Below are 27419 nucleotides of genomic sequence, written 5' to 3' on the forward strand. Positions count from 1 at the left end.
CAGATAGGTAGCAACGTGGTTGCGCTCTAGTTACCCACTACTGCTGCTGAGCCGCCAAGTTAAACAAGCTTCGCGTCATTTAGTTTCTAACAGCACGTTGGATATGCCTGTCACCTTTTTTACGGAGGGGTTTCGCGGACTGTGTGGAGAAGGGGGACAGGAATTAGAAATGAGTAACTGACGGGAGAGTTTAGTTTTCTGTGATGGGGCAATTTATTATTCGGTACCAATGACCGAACACTCGTGAAAATACAAATGCGTGAGAGGTGCTCTAGATATGGTCGAACACACCCTTGCACGTTTCGTCGTCGAACACCGCGACCGCCTTGTCGCAGTTGTCCTCAAACTGGTCAATGCATTCCTGCGGGTAACTGTGCAACACATCTTTCGTGACCCATAGACCACAGCCTGCAAAAAAATACAAAAAACAAATGTGGTTCCTGCTGTGAGTGCTGCTCGAGCGTAAGAGAAAAAGAAATCTAAATACATGACCTCGTGACGACACGAATACGTGAGTTATGCATTATCATGCGTCACTCCCATGGATTTTCTTACAAGCCCTTACCTCCCTTTCTCTCATGACTTCTCTCTCTCTCACTCTCTCTCTCTCGCTTTTAGACCATCATTGCATGGTCTTTACCCATTTCTGATTTGCTTATTTCATTAGACAACAAAATGTGATTACGTATATGCTGCATTCTTTTTAAGTTGTGGCTTTTTCTCGTGTATAACGTGAGTAAGCGTATTCTGAAATGATCTTATAATATTTGAAGTTGCTGCCGACTGGCTGCATATATTACTGCGGTCCATGGGCTCCTCAAGCTGGTTACGCAATTCTTTCCTCTCCTCTCTCTCTGCCATGTATATAATGGGCAAAATTCAAACTTCAAAGCTAGGTCACGTCCTTACTCGGAATTTTCAAGGTTAGGCCATTCGCAAGTGCAAATTTTTAACACAGTAGCCCTACTTTTTAGAAAATTTATGCCTTTCCTTTTCTGAATTTCTTTCCTGCTGGCTGGACAACTTAGTTGCTTGAGATAGAGACTTTCGTTACCCTGAGTCTTGCTCATTACAGCGCACATCTTGACTGTGGCATCTCGGTGCCTAAGGGCTGCATGCAACAGTTTATAGGCCATGTTATTGCCCCGTACAAATGTCACGTACTACGTGACGCGTGTGCCATGACGATGCTCCCCATTCCACTGCCTTGGTCTCTATAGGCGCTACCTAATACTAGAAGGAGAAACATACTATTACATGTTATATACATTTTTATAAAGGTACGCACATAAGTTGACGTAGGGACAGCCACCGCCGTGGCTCAATTAGCAGAGGGCTCCAATCGTCGTGCGTAAATTCTGTGATCTGCTTCTAGCGGCTGCAAAATGGATTTTGTTTCGTTTTATTTGCTTTTTCTTGCGATGTCAATTAGCAGGCCACTCACAGCGGACCTACCCCGTCGGCGTCGGTGGCGTCGTGAAGTTGATTATAAAGTACAAGGGCGATATCATCGCGACGGCACGCCGTATGCTGCAGGCGTGAGAGATAGCTTGCGAGGGTCAGCCAAAAAGGATGGTGGCTTCATGTGGCAACTTCTTCCCGCACGCGCAAAGGAGGAATCTGGGAAGTGTGGGTGGTCAGCTCACGCGCGCACGTGGGCGAGCAGTGGATCGGGGAGATGTGCGCGCGCTAAGAAGGGGGCGGAAGGGGGCAGGTTGGTCCGCATCTCCTTTTCCAGATTGGCTGCGGCGGCTGAGCGCGGCCGTCCTAATTCTACCTTGGAGGCCATCTGCGATGGGTTCGAAGGCTATGCCGCCCGAGATGGCTGACAGCTCCGTGTGCGCTGAGTCCTCATGCGTCTAGTTCGCACTCAAGTGAGAGCTAGCAGAAAAGGGAATTCTCTCGTCATTGTTGCCGCTCTTCACCCCGCCAGCGTTCGGACAACGAGTGTGTGCTGTCATTGACTGAGAGGTGTTCATGCTTGCCTGTGCACGTGTGACAGTGTGTTTGTTAATTTTGTTAGCAAGGTATAATGTTTATGGCAGCTTACGAAATTGATAAAGCTACTAGCCTTACTTCGTATAACTGTCCAATAATTCACTATCGCAATGAATGCTTCGTTTCAGTGAAAACTGCGACTTTTTTTCATTGTTAGGAAATCGAAGTCCATCGCAATATTCAATCGTCACTCGTAGCTAACTCAACAAATCAATGAAAACAATTAGTACATCCAATGATCTCGTCGAGCTCTCATAGTTTGTTGGCTTCGTGTGATTGCAATGAAATTGTGTACCATGAGATGCCCCTCCTACGTGCTCCCTGCTAAACAATGACCACTACGGGCCGGTTGGCCTAGTTAAATATAGATTCTTACTTTGTCTCTTCTTGAACGGGAAGTCCACCACGGCGCAATTTTTATAGTTGGTATATATGTAATTCGCCGTTCCCCTACCTTCGGCTCCTGAAAACAAAAGAAAGATAACGTACAAAGAACTGCATATCTGGTGTCCCATTCGCAATGAGGTCTTACGCTATCATTCATCGTAAGAACAATTTCCTGCCATTCATGATACCCACGAGAATATCAGCGACGGTGACCAGCCAATATTAAATAGCCGATACAAACAAAAGCTTTAAGAATTCCGTCCATGAATTGTCTGTTCGAGAATTCAGCTGCTCGGCACTACAAGTATATATCAGAATTAGAAATGTGATTATTACCAGTGTTGCTGTAAAATAGGAAGGAAAGTTTTGACAAGCGTTGAGCTTATCTCACGCTTTTACGGCATTGAAAAGGCGGTCTCCTCACTGATATACAACATTCCTGGGCGTTAACTCAAAATTAACATCAATAAAATTTGGTGTACGCTTAAGCTTCTTCTTTAGGAGTGGAATGCGATACCATTCAGACATCTCTGACTCTTTTTGAATCCAGAGCAACCTGAAAGCCTCCCACACCTTCCAAACCCTGAGGTCTGCCACCAACCAGATCTCGCGGATTACCAAACGAATTACAAGACGCCGCAAGAGCATGCGAGAAGAGGACACGCTTCCGCTCGTCCATGCTCTGGTGATCAGCAAAGTAATGTATATCCTGCCGTATCGCTACCACTCGCTAAACAAACGCGACCAAGAACAAGTCGATACCATCATCAGATGCGCGTATAAAACGGCCCTGGGTCTCCCTGTCATCACCTCAAACGAGAAGTTAGCTGCCCTCAGGATCCACAACACCTTCGCTGAGCTGTCGGACGTGGTTATGGCTTCGCAAAAAGCCAGACTACAGAACACGGCGGCGGGCAGAGCCATCCTCCACCGGACCGGAACGGCAACGGAGCTGCGTGCCCTCAATGGGCAGCGATCACTCCCGCCTGAGGTCAGAGGCAAGATCAGGGCGAACGCCATACCGAAGCACATGAGTCATGAACTCCATGAAGGACAACGCAAGACTCGCGTCGACAGACAGCACCGACAATTAAAGGGTGGCCCGTACGTAACGTACATGGACGTGGCGGCGTACCATGCGGGGAGGGGGGGGGGGGGGGGGGGGCTCTTCGCGGTAGCCGCCGTGAAAGGGACAGACAAATCCTTGACTCTCGCGGCCTCCGGCAGGGCAGAGACCGCAGCTGTGGCTGAGAGCATAGCCGCTGCACTAGCAATAAAGAAAGCAGACAGGATAGGCAGGAAAGTTCATGTCATTACCGACTCGCAACAGACCTGCCGTAACTTTACCAACGGACGAACACGACTGCTGGCGGCTCAGATGCTAGGCCCGAGGCTGAAAGAGTCCCATCAAATCACGTGGACGCCGGGCAATGCGGGTCTGGAGGGGAACGAAAGGGCGAATGCCTTAGATCGAGCGCTGATCAACCGAACGGGGCAAAACCAATCGTCTCATCAATCCCCGCCCTTTACCTTCATGCCCTGTCATCCAATTACTGCGACCGACTCGAGATCCAACGACTCAATCCCAGGATTTATCCTGCCCCTCACAAAACGTTCAGCACTGAAGATGCAGTAGCTCTCAGACTTATTCAGACCAACACATTCCACAACCTACACAGATAAGCGAAATGTTCCCACATACATATCTCGGCATTTGCCCCTGGTGCGACGCCACACGCCCTACATTCTTTCACATCTCGTGGGGTGCGGGGGCAAACCTCAACACTTAAAGACGCCTAGCACGTCATTTGAGCGGTGGGAGGTACAGCTGACCGGAGATACCCTAGCGGGAAAAGAAGCTCTCGTCCAACAAGTACGTCGAGCGTCTGTGGCAAGTGGAGTCCTGGAATGAGGACACCACCCACTCGACCTCAAGAGCAACGACCTCGATGGTCCAACTGAATGCTTGACCATAAATTCTGAAAAGATTGTCTGATCATATATAACGCAGGTTTGATTCCGCCCAGCACCGCATGTTGTGAAGTTGGGGGGTCCGTGAGGGCGAAGAAGGTGCCATGGCTGGTGCCATGCCAGGCTCCAGGAGAAAGAAGGGTCTGGAGCAATGTTTAGGAGCACAGAAAAAAAGGCTTATATTCAAAAGTACATGATTCAGTTTTACAAACACGTCTCCAACTATCGGAGCACACTACATGCTAGAGTCTTTGCGTATCTGAGCGTCTCCTTCTCTACAGCCGTCTCGATCCGCTTTTATACCTTTTCTCCTCCCCTTTCCTTCGTCGAGGGAATTTACTGGCCAATCACAAACGTCGAACTGTTCACATTCTATCACGGCCCCAATGGCTCACCTTTTGCGATGCTCTTACGTTTATTTCGTTTTTTTTTTTTTTGCAGTATTCCTACTTGTCTCCAACCTTACACAATACGAGGTAATCACGTGGCAAACTGTGAACCTGCCGTCGACACTTTTCCCCAAGAGTTCTCGACAATGACCCTGTCACCGATCAGTGGCCTCTTCGTGACAGTCAGGAGGGAGCGACTTTGTTGTCTTAAAGCGAGCTGTCACTTCTGAGCGCTCGAAGCCGACGATCTGGAACATGACTGACTTCCGTAAGACTTAGGTGACGCTGATTGAGCTGCCTTGAATGAACGATGAGGCATCACCAGCACTCGCGATAGCCGCATGTCTGCCGGTGAATCCTCTTTTGTTCTGAGGAATCGCCAGACACAACATCACCCCCACCGCCAGATGGAGCATCGGGGGGTCGAGTTGTTCAATGCAGCTCGGCCGCCTTGATGCCTGTATTGCTCAAAGCCATGGGGCTGCAGCTTCCGAGAATGAGGATCTTCTGGTTAAAGGCCTCTTGATAGGTGGGCTCTGACTGGACTGCATAAAAGCAAGATGGCAAACTTCAAGGAGCGACCTTTGTCAGTCACACAAAATGCCGCAAGCACCGCATGCAAGCCACCCTCATCGCCAGACTGTGCAAATTCAAATAAGCTGACAACCTCCATCTAAAGGAAAACTGCGAAACACAAGTTTCACATTGATCCGGACAAGTGCCAATGAGCTTTCAACTATGTGTTCGTGCAAGTAGACACAAACAGGCTTGATGCAATGAAGCTAAGAAATCATGAATTACAGCTATTGAAGATCAGGAAGTCGAAAGTAGAAACGACCTAGATTAATTCACATCCGTAACGCTTAGCACAAGAGAGCTACATGATCATTACATTATACCAATTCGCGAAATAAACAAAAAGGAAATCCATCTTAAACCCCTATCTCTTTCTTAAATGGGCTCAGAAGCCCAGCGCTCTCCTAAATTGTGCTACTGAGAAACAACGCTCAATTTGGGCAGGTGACCGTCTTTATGCGACATCCCTTTACATAATCCGACACAGCGTGATTAGAAGAAATCACCAAATCTGCCAAATAATAAGAAAAGCTTCCAGAAGGTCGGGCAAACTATCCAAAACAAGTCGCAATCAAAATTACACTAAGCTTTTTATCTTCAGCCTACATCTCCGCTTGACTAAAGAACACGAAAACACCGACGCTTTCTTTTTTCGAGCGTTCAGCTGTCATATTTTCATCAAAGTAAGCATCAAAGTAACTCAAAAAATAAATCTGCCATACCAGGAGCAGAAGAGACCAACGATGTCCGCTGTCTAACAAAAGCTCATGAAACAATATTGTTTAAAAACATTATTGTTTAAAAACATTTGAACATCGTTGACAAAATGAAACCTGAGCTCAATCTACAAAACGTACCTCCACAAAGCACCACTGCCAAATAAACACCGCTCGTAATCATCTCCTGTATCAACATAACTTATGAACCTGGGCGTGACCTTCCAAACTGTATGCAACACTGACACTGTTTGCCTTTCCAGGCTACACTTGTCGTGACGTAAACTTTCCCCTTTAAATTCCGAATCTAACATGAGACCAAAATGCTAATAACCTAACAAAATTTTGTAATATTCCCTACGCTTGTCAAATTTTCAGCGCGATACAAATCTCTTACAAACTGAATACAAAAGAACAAAACAATTTTGCAACGCATCTTCGTTATTTCCTTTTCGAGCCTCAAGCGTATCCTTTCAGACCACCTCCAGACGGTCGCGCCTTCCAGGTGTCCAGCAAGGCACGGTCGCCAAGAAGGCAAAAGCCGCTAATTGACCTGACGCACCTCGTAGCTGCAACTTTAGGACAGCAACCTCCAAGTACTGGGAGAGCGGTACCTTCACGGACCCGCACACGTACTGTCCCCTTATGTGTTGTGCAGTTGCCTTTCTTTGCCTCAGCGAGTGACCGTCCCTTGAAGACTATACGACGCTTCCCTTTGTCTCTCAGTTTACAATGACATGCCCGCAATGCGGATAGGCGACGGTTACTACGCCTCAGTCTGCGCGAAACACTCTTTTTTGAAGTGTGCATCAGGCCGTTCCCCGATCTCGGCAAATCTCTAATCTTAGGATTTACCCTCATTCGCTTTTTAAGTCTCCGGCTGGATCCTGACCTCCACGCATTTGCCTCTGTCGCCTTGGCGCTTCGCACGTTTGATTCTAGACGGCTGGACCTAAACCATCTTTCTCATCTTGGGACTACGCCTTTTCTATATGGCAACCTTTGCACACGCACTTGAAAGTTCATTACTCTCTGGGTTTTCGCAGATCTACCCTGACTGGAAAGACATAGGTGACTTTTTCTGGCAGTCTGGCCGAACTTGCCACTGCCGCACCCACTTTGCCTCAGGGGCCCTCCGTTTTTTCTGAGAGAAAAGCGCCGCTCTCTGCTGCCTCCTCATCAGTTCCAGCTGCTAACACCTTTGACTCGTCAATGTGCGCAGTGGTCTAGGGAAACGTTCCATCGTCCTTTGACCGCTGCTCAATAGGGGATACGCCTGTCAGTCTCTGAGTCTCTTCTCGTGTTCTCGCCCTGAAATATCCCATATTGGAGAATGATTCTCCTCATTCTGTAAGCGTTTGCTCCGACCTAATCGAAGAACACTAGCTGACTTGCTCTGGCAGGCTGGCCGAAATTGCCGCCTCCGTCCACGCCTGGCTGTTCACTGAAAGCTGTCTCATATGCGATATGAACAGCTGCACTTCATATCGGAGTCTTCTGTTGAGTCAAATACCAGCCGCTTCTCACAGCTCCTGGCCATGTCGCCTTTTTCTCCGCTGATGTAACAAACAACTCTCTTCCACGGCTCCAACGCGCGCACACCGTGAACGGGCACCATCGTTTATAGAGCTACTTCCAAGCGTCACCCTCTTTCTCCTGAAGCGAGCCGGGGGAACTTGAAATATGCGGTTTAAAATTCCTATGGTAAGACTTGTTACCCTTTTACTTTCCGAAACGAACTACCGTTTTGTCGCTTCTCTCTTATCGTCGCGGCGTACTGTGGAATCTTTGGCGCGTGCAGCTATCTTCGGCGAGTTTTGCCGCTCTCTCGCTTTGGCCTTCGAAGTCGGCCTGAAATGCTAGACCGAAGTGTCTGAACAAAGCCTTCTTAGCCTTATCGTAGTCACGCGCTTTCTCCCCAGACAAGCAGTTCATGAAACACTTAGCGATACTAAACGTGATTAGCCCTGGTAATCTGTCGGTCCCCAAGTCCCGGCTGACACCCTCTTTCTCACACGCTCGTTCACAACCGGCGAGGAAATTTACTATATCCTCCTCTGCCCTGAAATCTAGGAGCCGGTGTCGCGCTATCTGCCATCTAAGTATCTGACTTTTGTGCTGAAGCTCTTCTATCCCTAGAACGCGCCGTTGCGCTGCCTCCTGCTCCCGCCTCTCATGCTCGTCTGCTTCACGCTTGCGCCTTTCTGCCTCCTCGTTCTCGCGCCTCTCGCACATTTCACATTCATGCTTCCGCCTTTCTGCCTCTTCACGTTCACGCTTCTCGCACTCCTCTGCCTTTTGTTTCCTTTTAGCATTGGTTTCCCAATTCCCGTCAGCTTGCTCTACAGTCACTTCTCCTGCCTTCACGACATCGAGAATGGTTGCTTTCGTTTTTGCGGAGCTGGCGGAAATTCGCAACTCCTCCCAATTTAGAAGGAGGCCCTGCTCTTTGTATTTCTCCATAGCGAACGCCGCCACTGCTTCTGCTTTTTGCTTTCTTTCAACGATGATTTCGCAAGCCTCGTCAGCTTCCTCGACCGTCACGTCTTCTGCGTTCATGATGTCGAGAACTACTTTTTTCTCTTGCGCAGCCGGCGGAAATTGCCAACTGCTCGCTAATTAGAAGGAAGTCTTACACTTAGAATTTCTCCATGGCAATTTGTTTTTCTTCAAAGTTCACCCTTCCTCAAAACGGAAATTCGCTATTTAAAGAAGATAAATTTCCTAAACAGTGCCCACCAGGAAACACAGAAATACTGTCCTGGCATCCGCTTTCTTATATTAGAGAGAGTTCTGGCGAGATGAACAGCAAACATGAGTCACTAGCTAGCCCATCCTTATGGCTACCTTCAGGAGATTGCAGAATTTCTCAGCGCTCCTGCCTTCCAAAGTAATTCTTGTGGCCTCACGGGCCTCCTCCCAACTCCTCTCCTCATTCTGCAAGAGCTCTTATTGGTCCCTCTTTCCTTTCGCAGAGCCAACCGAAGTGCCCATCCGCTCATAACTTTTGAGGAGTTCTTGGATTGTGAACTTATCCATGCTTACAGTGCGCCTTTGTTTCTTCCCCAGTAGTAATTCAGTCCGCGTAACACTATATTGTTGGTCTACGAGATAAAATCACTAACATCGTACATCCTTGCCGACTGCCTTCGCTAATAAGTCTGGCGAAAAGAGAGACAAGCACGCGGGACTCACCCCACTAAAGTAGCCCACGCCTACCGATCCCATACACCGCCAGCCACTGTTGCTAACGTCGAGGGTCCGTGTGGCCGAAGAATGTGCCATGACTGGTTCCATGCCAGGTGCCGGGAGAAATAATGGTTCCGAGCGATGTTTAGGAGAACAGAAAAAGTTTCATATTGAAAAGTACATGATTCAGTTTTACAAACACGCTTCCAACTATCGGAGCATCCTACGTGCTAGAGTCTTTGCATAACCGAGCGTCTCCTTTGCCACAGCCGTCCCGATCAGCTCCGTATGCCGTTTTTTTCCCTCTTTTCCTCGTCGAGGGAATTCACTAGCTAATCACAAGCGCCGAATTGTTCACATTCTATCCCGAGCCCAACGTCCCACCTTTTGCAGTACTCCCACCCTTTTTTTCCGATGCCCCCACTTTTCTTGCAGTAACCGCCCCCCCCCCCCCCCCCGTTTTTTTCATTACTCCAACTTGTCTCCAACGTTGCACAATACGAGGCAAGCACGTGGAAAATTGTCAACCTGCCGTCTACTCTTTTCCCCGGGAATTTTCAACAATGATTCTGTCATCGATCAGTGGCCTGTTCGTGACGGTCAGGAGTGGGTAACGTTGTCTTCAAGCGACTGTCATTTCTGGGCGCTGGAAAAGTCGAAAATCTGGAACATCTGTCCGCAAGACTCAGGTGACGCATATTGACCTGCCTTTAGTGAACTATGAGGCGTGATCAGCGCTCATGATAGCCACATGCCCGCCGGTGAAGCATCCTTTGTTCTGAGGGTTTGTCAGGCACAACACGGAGCAACTTTAAAAGCTTCTATTGCGATTAGCATTCTTAGGATATTTATTAGCCAGGTTGGCGTCAAAGTGGTTCGCTGAAGAACAGCACATTCCAGGTGGCACAATGTGGCATTAACGAATCTCATTAAAATTCCCATTATACCTAGTAGCGCGTATCCAGTGACCCAAGTTCGCGGCAGAGAGGCTCAATAAAGAGCAGCACATACTTGGGGATCCAATTTTTATGCAACGGCAGGCATTGAACCCCATTTCCTGAGCACAGCAGCCCGATGTTCTTCACATTAGGCTATGGTCTACCAGGCGACACGAGCTTTTTGCATTTCCTCTTGAAATTATCTTTCCCCAATTGATGTGAAAGAGATTGGGCGTACACAAACAGACAAATTAACAGACAGTCAAATCTCACAAATCGATGAACTTTTCAAAGAATGCTGATTGCAACAAAAGGAGGTCGTCAGAACCAATCTCACGATGAACCTCAACGGTAATTCGCTAGCATTGAGTCAATACAAACACAAACGTATTGCCTCCGGCGAAACGAGTTATGTAGGAGATGTGTGCTGCAGCGAGACTTCTTTCATGCTTCCCAGAAGCAGTCTGCGTCATCTGGGGCCGCTGCGACGAACCCTGTGGTGATATTCTAATTGAATGGCGCGCCGGTGCGTACGGGTACTAAGAAACGCGTGATGCCACAGCTGGTCTCCTCTCAAGCGCTTACTTCTGGACATGCAAGGTCATCTGGCGGCACGGCCGGGAAGTCCGCACGTGGCCTCCCAGACGAGAAGCACAGCACCGGCTCCTGCAAACGCTGAGAATTCTTCCATCGCTTGCCGCACACTAAGTAGCACATACTCAATGACCAATGCTGGCGAGGCTTATATTGAAGAGCGGCAAATATACCTAGTGCATTTGTGCCGCAGCCTGTAAATGCAAGTTAGTGTCCTTGAGAGGAATCCTTGGGGCGTGGGTATGATACCGCTGAGAATCGGATAAATTTAAGGGATCTTGTTGTTGTAGAGCGGCATATACTTAGTTACCCAAGTTTTCTTGAAAGACGTTCATTGAAGAGCGGCACACACCTTCTGGCACATACGGAGTGACCGAAGTTGTCATCTAAGAGTTTTGAGACCAGCACAGACTGAGTGGCGCACACCCATTGTTCCAAGTCGGCGCCAAAGAGCTTCTTCGAACAGCGGTGCCTACTGTTAGATACGGGACCTTTTCCTGAGCCTTCTTCGAGTTCACCAGATCACAACGAATCGCCGTCACACCTAATTAAGGAGCGCGGAAGCACATCTACCACGTTTCCGAGGCGCAGCACGTCCAGGCAAGTGGGCGTCCCCAACCTCGTGCGCCGCATAGGGAGTTATTGTCCCACTGTTTGACTCTTCCTGAAAGTGAAGCGGGAGCCTGGCACGATTCCAGATAACCTGCGTCCCGAGCAAAGCTGCTTTGCGGCTCTGAAAGGACGCTCGAGAACAACCCGCCTCGCCCCGCTGAGTTGCAAACCCGGAAGAAACGACGGCTCTAAGTGACCGTGAAGCCCTCGGAACCCCCATCCGCCTAGTATGACGGCGCTTGCAAACCTGGAGGGAACGACGGCTGTAATTCACCGTGAAGTCCTGGGAGCACCCCCCCATCCGCCTATTGTGACGGCAGTTGCAGACCAGAAGGGCACTACCGGAGGCAAGTGATCCCTCGGACCGTAAAGCCCATGCAGCGACCTTCTGAGCCGAATGTTACTACACTCGCACGGGTGCCTAGCAATCAGCCGAAAATGACCTCAAGACACCGAAGCGGTTAAAAGCCAGAGACCCGGAGCAGCAAGAAAGCGTTGCTTCATTCATCTCTTTCGGGCTTCTTTCCACGGTCCGCAGCGTCCGAGTTGCTGCCGGCCAGCAATGAGTTTATCACTGTTAATTTCTTTGTATCTTTAGTGTAAATAACGTAAATAAACCTCCAGTTTTTCATCACGAAGTCCTCCTCAACCATGGCCAGCTCCCGCACTCAACGGCAAGGTCCAATTATCTGGGAGACAGCAATTGGGATTGTCCTTCAGATCCAACACTACGCAGTCCCGCATCTACTGTGACCAATGACAGCGTGAAAGAGCCTCGTCGAAGAGAGGCACGTATGTACACATTGGCACAAACTCAGTGACCCAGGTTGACCGGATGTTTGTCTTCGAACCTTGTTACCTGAACACAGCAGACCGATGTGATGACCATTCGACCACAGAGTACCCAGTGACCCAGGCAGGCAGAAAAACGGTTAGGTGCACACATTAGATAGATAGATAGATAGATAGATAGATAGATAGATAGATAGATAGATAGATAGATAGATAGATAGATAGATAGATAGATAGATAGATAGATAGATAGATAGATAGACAGACAGACAGACAGACAGACAGACAGACAGACAGACAGACAGACAGACAGACAGACAGACAGACAGACAGACAGACAGACAGACAGACAGACAGACAGACAGACAGACAGACAGATAGATAGATAGATAGATAGATAGATAGATAGATAGATAGATAGATAGATAGATAGATAGATAGATAGATAGATAGATAGATAGATAGATAGATAGATAGATAGATAGATAGATAGATAGATAGATAGATAGATAGATAGATAGATAGATAGATAGATAGATAGATAGATAGATAGATAGATAGATAGATAGATAGATAGATAGATAGATAGATAGATAGATAGATAGATAGATAGATAGATAGATAGATAGATAGATAGATAGATAGATAGATAGATAGATAGATAGATAGATAGATAGATAGATAGATAGATAGATAGATAGATAGATAGATAGATAGATAGATAGATAGATAGATAGATAGATAGATAGATGCCAGGATGCAGAAAAGGTTTCGTAAAGAAATCAGACGCAGATGATTCCTGCAGACTACGCCCAATGTTCAACTAGGATAGTCGAACTAATAAAACTTAAATCAACATTTCTGAAAATGCTTTTTTGACTTGTATAAGGAACATTTTCTCTGCATTTAATGGACGTATTTTTTTTTAAATTTCAATCAATAATTCTTCAGCGGTCATTGCAGCGACTGAACTAAAAACATTATTTTTCTAGGAATGTTTTTTTACAACTTTCTTCATCCAGAAACCGACTTGTCAAAATGTAAAATCTAAAAAAACATTCTGTGTCAGGTATGCAATTATAAAACGCATTTCTTTTAATTCAGTAAGGTTACCGTGTTGTAGGAAAGATGTGAGAGCACATTCGTTGTACTAGAAGGAATCGTTATTTTTCAAATTTTCCTTTACCGAAGTAATAAAAATGTTTCCTTTATGTTTTTATACACTCCATACCACTGAACCTTTTCATTGAAATTTTGACGTAGAAGAGTTGATACACATTTAAATAGCTGTGCAAATTTCGAATTCCTTGTAGCGAGTTCAAGTTGAGATATTCGCCAAAAACTTTAAAGTCCTCTGTCCGGGTACCATCCCCCTTTAACGTTTCGTGGAAAATTCGGCGTCGGCGTCCGGCATCGGCACCGGAGTTGTTCTTCCGTCACGAATGTTCCTAATACTTTGTCTTACATTGTTTACAGAGTTATTCCTGAGAACTTTGAGAATGGCAGCCTACAAATAAATGTCATGAAACAGAACACCGGCAGCGCATGCCTTTTATGTTAAATGTTCTCGCACTGTAATATAAAAAGTGCGAAAGAATAACAGAAGATCCTCTCACACAAGAGGCCGCGTTTCTACCTGAAATCTCGCCTTCGTGCATTCAATTCTCCGCCAGCTATTTCCGATAAATATTACGGCTACATATTGCAGTTGCCAGGAAGTGTCAGAAGCAGTCAGGAATCTTTGTATGCTACCGCGTTCCGCTCTTAAAGGCGAAGCTTAAGTGTCCCACAAATTTTACATATGCCTTTCACGCACTGGATCTCTGAACGCGGGTGTTGATAATGAGTGAACTTGCTAATGAGGCAATAAACAAAAAAAGTCCTTGGCTGAATGCTTTCAATATCAGGTTTCTGCGCCATAGATCCCATGTTTGAATCCTGTCGTCGGATAATTTTATTAGTGTTAATTTATTAAAGTTCATTAAGTTTTTTACAGCACCGCACTGATGAATTTACCAAGTCGGAACTTTGTTTTAAGCAATCCATGTAATAAACATCATTCTCGTGGTGACTGAATTGCCCTCCTTGCAGCTACCGTCGACACTATAGTACCACAGCTTCCTCTACTAATTATTGTCTTAAACTCTATACTTGAAACTGCAAACTAACTCGCTTGAGCGTTCCAAGATGGCAGCACTATCCCGTTGAACGCGTTCACCGTTATGATCAGGATACGTATGAAAAAGTGTCTCAAAATCGGCAAAAACGCTTGACTTTAAGAACCTCAACGTCAGGAAAGGTGTCCTGAGTTCAGAGTTCGGAGACGTACAAAAACTGATCTTAGCCAAAAGGACAAAGATTCAACGAAAAATAAACAAACAATTGTCGAATTCCGCTCCCCCTAGCTTGCCTTCAACGGGGAGATGGTAAAACGCGACGCGCGAGACAGAAATTACGGTTTATCTGCTCAGATTAACTACGCAAGGAAGTTGCTGTCCATTTGTGTGATGTATACGCGAGGTCGCCATAATTTTGAACTCTTTATAATTACTTTCTGAAACGAATCTGTGCGCGAAGTAGGCTGCGTTGCTGGCTGTTATTTGATTGACACGTGATGCGGGTCAGCCATCGCATGACGCCGCCGGCCTTCCCGACCGCCGTATGAAAACTGTTGCGGCGCTACCCTTAACAGATTTGCGGTCAAATGAATTCCTCTCAAATGCTGCGCGAAAACAGATGACCCGTCAAACCGTGTAGCCAAATGCGTGGACATATCGTTATTTTCGTAAAGTATACTATTCACAGCGACCATTAAAAACTTCGTATCAATTAGAGTGCATTTCCGTCGTTTCCAAGTGGTAAAGATGGCATTGGCGATTTTGAGCGCCAAACTTCTCAGGTTACTTCAGTTCAAGCAAAATATTTGGAGTCTTACTTTACTACTCATTTCATATTTACCGTCATCCAGCGTGAAGAAAACTGTGTCAGTTGCTGGTCCTTCTCTTAAATAGTAGGTGAGGTTCTCTCTGAAAGACATACAAAATTTACATCTCATGCATCTCCAAGGCAAAACAAAATCAAGTGTGTTTTAGGCACAGTAGAATACTTTTATTTTCGAAGCACTCAATCATTCACACTTCTCAAATAAACTGAGATATCTGTCTCACTTCCATTGCTGTAAACTTCGCTCCTTTCATTATTCCCAAGGAACGTTTCGTGCAGGTACTGCCAGTTGCGAAGTGTTTGGCACACGGTACATATTGTACCAATTCCATGTGCACTTGGCTTGAAATTCCAACTTGTCCCCACCCTTTCTTCTAAGCTAGCGCATCAAAGGGTGTTATAAAGATACTGAAGTCGGAGTCCCGTTTTTTAACTGTGCATAATTTGGGCATTAAGAAAAAGACCCTTCGAGGATCGTTTTTTTACTGATAAAAGAACACTCAGGAACTTGGTGTTCTATTTAGGAAAGCCTTAAATGACAATAAAGGTGCCGTCAGCCTTCACGGATGTTTCCAATGCCGGAACTTCCATTCGAAAGAACTCCATGTTCATTAAGCTATATATACGAATATATATATATATATATGAAGTATATACTGCAGTGTTAACTGACGATAAAGGTGCCGTCGGCGTTCACAGATGCTTCGAATGCCGACACTTCTATTCGAAACAACTCCTCATTCATTTAACTTAATAAATACTGCAGTGTGCTTTGCTCATACTTTGTACAAGTTATATGGCACAGCAAATAATAATTTGGCTCTGCCGCTCCAGCACTAGAATTGTAAAAACGCCTTTTGCGATCCGTTATGTTTTAAAGGAGTGGAAGTTGCTTCGGAATAGTGCTTTACCTTTTTCTTTTCCTTAAAAATATACGTGTCCTCGTCTTCATCACACTAAGCAAATGTCCGAGTTTAATCATTTGGCCTTTGACATTAAATTTCAGTATTGGACATCAACGACCCGTTATCCCCCAGAGCACTCGTAACTCTATTCATGTGCCTCTTTGCAAGCTATGTTCTTGTCATTTGCACGAGTACAGCACCTCAATCTACCGCATACGTTATGTGCGTTCTAAACGGAGCTGCCTCTGCTGCACGAATTTCCTACGGTAAAGGTGATGTGACGCATCGCTGTCGCATTGATGAAAGCACAATTACCGCAAATTGCTTTCATACAAACATATCACCTGCTGCGCGTGAAACCAGCAACCCAGTACGTTGCGTGCAACTGCACGAAACCTATGTTTGAAATTCTAACTTGAAGTGTTAGGCTGTGTACACCAGGCCTAATAATACGGGGCTCCGAGTCATCACGCATGGTGTCAAGGCTGGCTAGATGCATCTGCTAAAGGACTACAGGGATCTTACGCCATAGCCTTAGTTGTGGTTGTGGGGATATTCAATAAGGAGACGAATTTTGAAATGTGCGACTTAATCATGGGTTGACCCTCTTGGCCCTGCATTTTTTTCCTTTAGGCAGGTATCTTTTTCCTTTGACATATTTTGTGTGACAAAGCTCTTACAAGCATGATACAAAAAGAAAATTTTTAATTTTACAGCTTTTAGCCAATTCGCGGATATTGTGTGAAATGACACCACCAGGGCTCAAATGTTGTCAATCAACACATGATGTATTCTTTCAAAAACGCACAGCTTTCTTATGTTTTCTATTGCAGGGGCTGGAAATGTTGGATAGAATTTGTATTTTATTACCTTCAAACGTAATTCTGGCCCGTGTAATGTTCAAACTAGGAAACAACTGTACCAAATAAAAATAAGCTTATCGCAGGAGCTGAGACGTCCTCACCTGAGTCACAGTTCGCGCTGAGTTCTTGATATCCGTAGGCCGAGCTCTTCGAAGGAATTCTTAGTTTATCTTCTTATTTAGCGAAAAGGTTTGGCACATGATTTCAATTCTTCTTTAATTTTATTGAAGAATAATCAACATGCAACTGAAAGTGGTCATTTTTGTAGATTTTTAAACGAATAACATTCCCGAACGACTAAATATGTAGGAAATAACAAACGTAGCACATTGTGCTTGCAGAAAGTGGCTGGGTAAACATGAAATAAAACGAATTGGCTACTCGAGAACTCAATTTTAATACCACTGAGCCCTGGTGGCGTCAAATTCGCCAACAGCAAAATGAACTGTTAAATGAGTAGCGAAAATCACTTTGCTCATATTTGTTTTCATGAACTGCTATTAAACATATATATTTACTGTAGAATAATATTGTGAAACCGAATACCCAAGTTGTTTGGCGCTGACGACGTCGTAAAGCGAATAGAAGAGTGTTACTGCTACTATTGATTTTCTTAGTGGGATTTTTCTGCAGAACAATGGTTGTCTTGCACCATTCGGCATGAGCTTCTAGCGTTGCCTCACCACTTTGCAGGCTGCACGTTGAGCGCTTAATTTTTTTATATTTACTTTGTTTCATGAATTGTGTGCTGTGGTCAGTTGATACCACCGCAGCCTTAAAGATTTAAATGAAAATGACTGAAAGATCTTTCTCACTCGTTTAAAGGCGTGTGAAACGCTTGAAAAGTTTCCCCGCTTCCATAGGAGGACCGAAATAGGCATAAATTTCATATTTACAGAGAATGTGGTGACTCTATGCTTAACGCTTACGAAAAGATTGAATTCAGTAGATCAATTAATGGGCTTCGAAAATTATAATTCATTACACATCTTCTCTAAATTATCATGCTTTATACGACGAGTGTGGTTGGTTTGGCAGGTCTTCTACGGTGAAGTGTATGAGGCGCGTTATTTATACCTCGTTATAATAGGAAACATGTTGGATCACCAACCATGGACGCTACAACATAAAGCTATTCAATACTTTTCTATTCCAAATCTGCCCTCAGCCCACCGCTATAGTTCAAAACCTCCTTGGGGCAACCCCCCTTCGCATATCTGTCACGCGACACCACGAAAACCGCCATAGCTCCACATCTGATATGACATGTACAGAATGATTATGCATGATTAGACCAAACGGAAGAAAAACTATTTCTGATTCGACGCCTTTTCGCCATGAACCCTCTGCTATAGGTCAAAAGTTTTCGGGCGGCGCCCACTTCGCCTGTCCAAGACGCGACGTCACTAAACCGTGAAAACTCAACGCGTCAAACTGATGTGTACGCGTTAAAAATACATCATTATGCAGAACAAAACGGAATTTATTTCTGAATAGCCGGAGACTGCCCTATTCCGAAAGGAATAAAAGATGACTGCCTGCCGATCGCTCAGGCACTGGCTACTCGCACATGCCAGGGAGGATGGGTTTATTCGCGACCAATAAAGCTTTTTTTCTTGGCCGTGTAACGATATCGAGCCCTTCCGGCATGTTTGTTACGTCGCTGTGCCAACTATTCTTTGCTGGAGATCCGCTTTGGTGGCATTCTTAAGCTTCCTTTGCACACCACCGCGACTTTTGATCAGCCACCGCAAGCGAAGTAAGGGGAAGAGGACCCATCGCAGACATCGGCACCGCTCTTTTCATCCGGTTAGGTATTTTCTCTGCACTGGCTCCTCTCTATCGAAACTCTCCACACTTGAGCGTGCTCCTCGGCTTTTGTCAGACAAATAGAAAAAAAAGCGCTGAATGTAGGCAATGTTATTAGTTTTTAAAGTGAACAAAATGGACCTCCTTTAAACGAGGGGAACGTTTGTATGGGCTGTTCAGACAACTCTGCGGGTAACGACCCAATGCTTCCGTCGGCGATTAATAAGTTTGACGTCAGGAAATTCGAATAAAATCACATTGGAAGTTTTATTTTATAAGGTCTCATAATGGCTTATTCTGGCTAAGCTATTTACAGTATTTGTGGAAAATTACTTACTCAGGCATTCCAGATACTCTTACTTCCGTCTTCCGCAATGTTTTCCAGAGTCCTCAAACAACAGTTCAAGACACGCAGTTTTAATTTAGCTGGGAAAAGGTTAACTCTAGTGCATGGCGACACGTTCACGTCTGTCGCTTAATTGGGAACATTACAAATAATTACAGAAGGACCATTCTCTATTATTACATGGTATACGAAGATTGTAGTTGGCTTCCACGGTGTAGTAAGAGGAATAAACAAGCCACGTCACTTATATTTGACATAAATATGGGCTACGTTATGGATAATGTGCACACAAAGTTCGAAGTGCGTGGGTTAATTGTGTTTTTTGCAATAAATTACGTGTGCAAGTGCTTCGGACCACTTTCTTTGTATTTTATGAGTCGCGCGAAATTTATTCCGCTGCCCTGGCATAACTACAAGTACCACAGGCATCAAATTGAGCAAAGTTTGCGGAAATAGACAACAAATTTGGTTGCGAAGTTAAATGTGTGTGCATCAACTACAGCATTTGTAATAAATTACGGAGGCTGGTAGTTGGCCCTGCTACACCCTTATATATAAAGCTAGCAGTATGCATTAAATAAATAAATAAATAAATTTCTTTAGCAGTTGCTTGACGGTGCTGCATGGCCATTTCATCCTGCATTTCCCAGTGTTCCAAAGAAGCTCTGCGTTACACCGAGATTATATTTGGTCAAAATATAGGTAACGTGAAGGCAAAGTGCAAAGTGGATGTTCTAATTCACGGCATTTGAAGTAAATTACGTTTTCGAGCACTACGCAGTCTTACTTATTTATTTATTTATTTATTTATTTATTTATTTATTTATTTATTTATTTATTTATTTATTTATCTCACCCTCAATGCCAAGGGCATTACAGAGGGAAGGGGGCAACATGGAACACAATGACAAGAAATACAATACAGTGAATTTTGTTAAATCACAATATCAACATTCTCCAAAATAAACAAAGGTCGTTAGTGCATCGTGAAGTCGTTGATTGTCTCCAATGGCTGCATTATCGGGAGAAAGGCGATTCCATTCGCCAGGTGTCCGGGGCAGGTAACACTGAAAAAAAGCTTCAGTGTCGCATTTTTTTATGCGAACCCTGTGCCGATGGTCAATGCGACGAAAGATGTATTCCGGTGGTTAAATAAAATCGTCGTCTAGCGTGACGTGATCATATACCTTGTGGAATAGAGTTAGGCGACTGATTTTTCGGTAAGAGTTTAAAGGTGGGAAGGAAAGATTAGCTTTCATAGCTATGATAATTGCGGTACGGTTGTAATTTGAAACGATGAAGCGAATGGAATTATTTTAGATAAGTTCGAGAGAAGATACAAGATTTTCATGTGCAGGGTCTCGTATAGATGACGCGTATTCAAGTTTAGATCGTATTAGTGTTGTATAAAATAGGAGTTTTAAGGGCGATGCAGCAACAGAGAAGTTGCGACGTAACTGCGCTAACATGACATTAGCGTTATCAGTCATTTATTCAGTATGGGCATTCATGTTAAGTTACGTGTTACATGTACGCCTAGGTATTTTTATGATGTGACGGTATCAAGAGGAATGACACTAAGACAATATGGAGAAGTGTTAGAGCAGTTCGAAGTGCGCGGACTAATTACGGTCTCATCAGAAAATTATATATGCGAGTGATCAGGAGAGGCATAAGTGTGTTTTACGAACAACGATGAAGTGAGACCGTTGTCTTGGGAGAAGTATGAACACGACCGAGATCAACGCGGTGAAACATTCGCCGATCAAATATCGGCGAATGTTTTGGTGTAGGGAAAAGTGTGTAGATGAATTTCATCAGAAAATCCTTCACAAATGTTCGAGAGCATCGCATACGGGAAAAGTTTTACAAGGGCCAGTCTCATAAGGGCAAAATTTTAAATTATGGGCTTCAGTTACAGATAACTGAAATTTTAATTCTAACTTCTCAAAACAACCCGCTTCGCAGGAAATTAAGTTGTGTTCTTTGCTAGGCCACACAAGGCTGCTGCCCTTTTTTAATGTCGATTTGTATAGGTAATAACAACCAGATACATTTTGGAGCCAATGAATTCGTTGTCATCAATGTTTTGAAGTAACGCAAGTTTCAGACCCTCGGTCTATCAGGTCCGACTGTTCTGAAATGCCGCACGTCTACGCAACCACATCAAGTCAATGGGTTTTGAAGCGAGGAAGAGCGTAGGGAAAAAAACGTTACATTACTTGACGTAGAAGATACTAAGAAAACGGACGTAAAAGTGGGCGAAAATACAGCTTTTTCACATTGCTGCAACTTATCGTTTCATGCACTTTCCCTTCCCTTTTCTCTATAATTGCGACAACAATAATACGGATGCTTGAAGCCGGCTCATTGGTGTTGGCGCTGTTGGGTTGTTCTGCTATTGGCAGCGCACGCGCGGATTGCGCGTGGAGGATCATAAGGCCTCTAAAGACGTGGGGCGGGTTTGTTTGAAACGGCGACGAAGCCTAGCATACGCTCCGTCACGCTCCACTGCATCAGCTGTGTCGGAGCCAAGGAACGAGTACAAAGCGCTCTGGCACTGTGATCAAATACATTCGCTCCTGGCATATTAGTGTGTGGGCGCACATTAGCGTTGCTGTTGACAAGCTGTGCACATGTGTGGACACGGCACCATGGTATGTACAGTGTTCTTAGCAATACAGACAGTAAATGTTAAACTAAGTATATGTGATCATTTCTTTTTACAATGACAAAGGCCGAGAGATTTTGTTCGTCCTGTTCTCGTGCACAGTTGAGGCGGAACAAGTGCAACACCTTTCATAACGTCAGCGTTTTAAGAACCCTTCATCACAAAGATACAGCTCGCTACCACTTTCAATGCTGAATCTTCATGCGAAGCTGCCAGCTCCTATTGCTACATTTAAATAAAAATAAAAAGTAATTTCATTGCTGACTGACTTTAGTTATCTCCGGATATCCAAATTTTACAATACAAATCGAATAGTTTTGCTTTTTTTCTTTGTACTCGATTCCAGAATTCACGATCCGAGTTTTTCATATACTCGTGGCGTTCGAGTGCTATAGGTGATAACATAACTTTTTGCCGTGTACAGGGAGAAAGACTGACGCAAGTGAGAACTCTCCCAAATGATTCTATTGCATGAAAATGCAGTTTTTGTGCAGGCACACCATCTCCTCAGCACACGGAGGAAGTAACTTAAGCACAGTAGTTACCATTCGTTCAATAATCATGTCGGAAATTAGGCACCCTGCAAACTGTGTGTCTTGATTTAGGCATAGCAATTAATCCTTTCGTCAGCATGGCTACGCTTGCATTTCTGAAAACAAATATGTGGTGCTGTACTATTGCTCTTAGTTCTTTCGCAGAGCACTAAGCTTTACTGCGTTCATCTGGTTGGTGGCATTGTCTCTGTTTTAATAATGTTATTTATTGGCGCACAAGATACGAGTAGGTTTTCTTTCTTTCTCGGTTGCAAGCTTTATGGCTGAGGTGGAGTTTAGTTGAAAAGGACAACAGATGTCTAAAATAAAGTAAATAGGTGATTGCATGCTGAACAGAGTCCGCTGAACCTGCATTTTTCAATTTAGATAGAGTTGAAAATACTCAATATTTCATCCGATGTGCGGGGGTCATTTCTCTCAAATATTGTGATTCGTTTTTCAAAAAATTTTCTTTTATAACTCGCCTACCTAGTGTTGTGGAATCTAACAAAGCTTCTGTCCCACAGTTTTTTTCGCTTCCGTATACACAGACGCACACACACACGCATGTATATATATACAGGGTGTCCCAGCTAACTTGGACCAAGATTTTGAAAAAACCTATGCGTTCTTCAGAACAGAAATCACGTGGATGCTGTTAGCTTTTATCTGAACTTACAGTACCATTTCTTTCTCGTCTTCTTTTTTATAATTAGCCGAGATAAATTAACTTTTTAAATATAGCTTGAAACGTTCAGGCGTCAATAGTAAAGGTCTAGAACTTCACAAATATTACCCATCCAAGGTACTTCTAAGGAGACAGACTTAGCGTGGCCGTTTATATTCGGGAAAAACGAGAGCCCGTGGAGCTTAAAAAATACCACGTGACAGCGCGCTCTGTGCGCCCGAATGCGCAGCGATTAGAGCGCTCTCATGAGTGATTTGTAAAAACATCACCAGCGCCGCGCTTTCCCTTCACTACCGAGAAAGGGCTTCAACCTTTGCGCGAATCTGACATTCCGACAGTGCGCTTCGTCAGCAGCTGCTCGCGCCTGTCGCCGAAGAACGCGCCGTCATCAGCCGTTTATTCCGATATGACGAGGAGATCGTTTTTTTTTTTAGCGTTCAAGTCGATGCGGAATAGAAAAAATACACACAAAGCATGCATCATACATCTAGAACCTGTGCAAGAGAGTATCATTTGTTACAACGCAGCTTTTCTTCCAAGCTGTGCCAGCGGTTGGATGCTTGTGAGCTCCACTGTCTATTACTGTCGTGCCGAGCAACAGTTTCGAAGAATTTCTTTGCAGCGCCTAAAGCATGCCGTACTTAAGCGAGCAGAAGGCGAACATGGTCTCAGCCTCGGGAGCAGCCCAAGGCTACTACAGGAGAGCTGCCGAGGTATAGCGAAATTGGCAATGTGGGGGAACATCAAGCGCGAACACAATTATCAGGAGTTACTTGACGCTGAAAGAAACAGGTAGCTTCAAGAAGACACGGCACAGAAAGGGGACCATCAGTGAAGAGGCTGAAGGAGATATTTTGGATTTCATGACTGCAAACGCTTATTCCAGCGTGCGTGATGTGAGTGGTGAGGTCGGCATTTCAAAGTCTTCAGTGCCAAGATTTCTTAGGAAGGATGAAATGCATCCGTATCACCTCCAACTGCACCAAAAGCTGCAAGAAAGAGACTTTCAATGGCGGCCTGATTTCTAAAATTGTATCCTTGTGAACCGAGACGAAATACCAGATTTTGTTGACAAAGTGCTCTGGACAGATGCGGCAACCTTCTCCAGAAATTCTCAAGTCAACATCCATAATGCGCATTACTGGAGCGACACGAACCCGCATTGGGTGGAGCAGGCCAGACACCAGTACCAATGGTCATTCAGTGTGTGGTCCGGTATGTTCGACGAAATAATAATTGTCCCCATATTTTTTAACTGCCTGCTCACTGCTCAGCGGTACATGAACGACATCTTGGAAGGCCCTGTCGAAGATTTTCGCTGTGATCTTCATCATCCGTTTTTAAAGCGAACTTGGCATCAGCACGACGTTGCACCAGATCACAGCATCAGCCTTGCCCGGGCCTGGCTTGACGAAGCCTTCAAACGCCAGCGGGTCGGGCGACATGGGCCAGGGCCATGGCCTGCAAGGTCACCGGACTTGACACCTCTTGACTTCTTCATGTGGAGACTAGTGAAATACCGAGGGTACCGCAAACCTACAACTACAACAGACGTGGTGAAGGCAGAGATTCCTGAGGCCTGCAGAGAGATACCGCCTTGTGTCATCGAAAAAGCTCCATCGGACGTGCTGAAAAGGTGCCAATGCTGCATTATGGCAGGGGGCTTCTTTGAACAGATTCTTTAAAAAGACATCACAGCAAATAAATCTCTACAACCGTTATCCATGATAAAAGCCATCTGTGTGAAACATTTGTACGATGTTGAAAAGGCACGTAAGTAATATGAAACTACAAATTCTCTGCGGACAAGGAATGGACATGAAACTAAATATCAACCTTCTGTGTCAGTTTACAATTTTTCCTTTTGTGACAACCAACGTAATTCATACGACGTTATCAAGCATGTTATAATGCGTGTTTGTATTTTGGGGTCTTGGCCCCAAATTCGAACTCATGAGCTCATCATTTTACCTCCGCATTCATTCTGCTAGCGCGAGAGTGCAATTATCACCGCAGAAACGGGAGCCGCGCTGTATTTCAATTGTCCCCCGAACCCACTGGCGTTTATCTCGGAACCAAACCCAACGCGAAGCTCTGTCGTGAGCAGCACGAAAGGCGCGAAGCGAGCGATGTTTTTTACAAAGCACGGTTGAGAGCGCTGTAATCGCGGCGCATTCGGGCGCACAAAGCGCGCTGTCACGTGTTATTTTTATACTCCGCGGGCTTTCGTTTTTTCCGAATAAAAACGGCCATGCTAAGTCTATCTCGTGGTAAGTGCCTGAGGTGGGCAATATTTGTGGAGCTCCACAACGTTCCCATTGAGGCCTGAACGCTTCAAACTATATTTAAAAATTAATTAATTTATCTCGGCTAATTACTCAAAAAAGACGAGCGAGAAATGGTACTGTAAGTTTAGATAAACGCTAACAATATGCACGCGATCTTGTTCTGAAGCACGCATAGGTTTTTTCAAAATCTTGGTCCAAGCTAGCTGGTACACCCTGCATATATATATATAAATATATATATGCACAGGCACCACAACCATTCCAAGTGCTCGCCATTTGCACCACGTGTGAACTCACGCTTGACGTCCGTTCAAGGATGGCAGCACAATCACGTAGGTAGCAGCCTTCCGATTCTCATCGAGATCTTGCCGCACGACCATCACACAGTCCAGATCTCCATCGTCATCCGCATCAAACGCGGCAATGGCGTAAGGGAAGACCTCAAACATCTGCAATATCAAGCGAAGACAAATGTATAATTGATCCGAATGTGCTAGTACTAATAGTAATATGATTCTGTATTTTGTGGCAGAGCAGTTATGCAGATGCATTGTACCAAACTACTTTGTGTATGTAACTCAGAGTTTTTAAAAAAGGCTAAATGCTTATTCTTACCGATCTCAAACTGCGTCGTTGCCCCCTGCTGCTTGCGAGAAATCTAAATACAGCGTAAAAACCCCCTGTGAGTACTCATAAACTATTTAGGTCTGGCTTAGGGGTATAACATTTGAATGCCTGCATCTATCAAATGTTCTCCTGTATTACCGCCTACCTCGCGACATAGAATGAAGGTTTGAGTTCCACTAAGCGGTTCCTAATAGTATATGGAGAGAATAGGGTCCTTTCCTTGCACGTAGGAAAGCATGTTTGCACGGTGAATGTCCTCTGCTATTCTGGGGTAAAATTCTAATTCAGTTCCTTTACATGCCAAACCTGGAGCTAAAAACTACGGTTTGTTCACTTCCTGTTCATGCAAACCAACTTGTCATTTTCAGCGATAGCAGCCAGAGTACTAACATTACCTTCCAAGCAAATTTCATATCGTACTGAGAACTAAACCGTCAGCCAAAGAGCCGATTTCTTTGGAACAATTATTCTTAACCGTTTAGTATACACAGCTGGTAGCTCAAAATTGATTACCTTTCATTGCTCAAAAATATTGGTTTCACCGATTTAATGGCAGCAACCGTAGTAGTATATATGCTTCATTGCAGGTCATAGGTCCACGGGCCACAAATATAATTCGTGTGTGTACTCTCTGAATAAATCACTTATAGTCACTGTAAACATGAAAAAAAAAAAAAAACATTGGGGGTAGTGCTCCCCATTGTCGGCATGCTTTCTCACACTTCGAAATGTTTATGCACTTTTGAGACTGCTTCACTGCATAAAGTAAACGAGTATTTGGAGTTTGGACGGAAGTCCTCTGCTTTTAGTGAGACATCATCTGTTATTTCACGCTTGTTTTGAAGGATGGGACAGAATCGACAGAATCCCTAACCTTAGACCATCCATGTTTAAGAGCACATATTTTCCAGCGTAAATTCTAGTACTAACGTTAGCGTTTAGGGAGGAATTACCCATCAGTGCCATCTTTTACCTTTGATCAGTTGCGCCAAAGGAATTGCATTTATTTCACTGCCCAATATAATCAGGCCAATTGATCACCTTAGCAGTGAAGCGTTAAACGCGTAGTTTGAAAAATTTCATGCAGGCAATACAAACATTAAGCTCTTTGGCTAGAATGTAACGGAATGCTTGCCGTGTTTTACGCTAGAGTATACAGCGATTGTTATAGAAAATGGGAAGGCTCAAACAGAAACGCAATGTATGCTCTGGTTTATTCCGGTGCCTAATTTAAGTACACATGGTCCGTTCGCCGCTCATATGTTAGAATCTTACCGTAGTCCGCTTTCTTGTGTACGTACCTTAAATGCATCCGTGACATCGTGTTTCAGTTGGTGTTTTGCTTTGCCTGAAGCGATAGGTACTTCCAGCAATAATGCTGAAATTAACAGTAAGACACAAGAAAACAGCGACTGCATGTTTGCACAGAAAACGCGCGTCCCTTTAGCTCTTTCGCTTGGCTGGCGAACAACCAACGATGAAGTTCAGGCCCCTTGAATAATGTATTTATAGTTTTCTTCTACATCTCCTACGTTTTGACTGTTTCGTTCCTGTGCACTAAATACATTTGATTTATTTATGATA

General features: G+C 44.7%; 1 protein-coding gene across 1 annotated transcript; it reads right to left on the reverse strand.

Annotated features, from left to right (window-relative positions):
- Positions 1–210: 210 nt before the first annotated feature.
- On the reverse strand, positions 211–27419 carry LOC129380212 (uncharacterized). The gene is made up of 5 exons (XM_055076642.2): positions 27137–27419; positions 25506–25657; positions 15121–15188; positions 2375–2461; positions 211–408 (listed from the first exon to the last, which is right to left on the reverse strand). The coding sequence occupies exons 1-5, from the start codon at positions 27251–27253 to the stop codon at positions 272–274; spliced, it is 561 nt and encodes a 186-aa protein (XP_054932617.1). The 5' UTR covers positions 27254–27419; the 3' UTR covers positions 211–271.

Source organism: Dermacentor andersoni, chromosome 2 (assembly GCF_023375885.2).
Source record: "Dermacentor andersoni chromosome 2, qqDerAnde1_hic_scaffold, whole genome shotgun sequence".
Lineage (NCBI taxonomy): Eukaryota > Metazoa > Arthropoda > Arachnida > Ixodida > Ixodidae > Dermacentor > Dermacentor andersoni.

Excerpts from the sequence above, each read along its gene's own strand:
- LOC129380212 (XM_055076642.2), bottom strand. The coding sequence starts at position 27,253 with ATGCAGTCGCTGTTTTCTTGTGTCTTACTGTTAATTTCAGCATTATTG. Across the intron at positions 15,189-25,505 it reads TCCTTGAACGGACGTCAAGC|AGAGAACCTCACCTACTATT; the intron begins GTGAGTTCACAC and ends TATGTCTTTCAG. Across the intron at positions 2,462-15,120 it reads TTTCTTCACGCTGGATGACG|GAGCCGAAGGTAGGGGAACG; the intron begins GTAAATATGAAA and ends TTTTGTTTTCAG.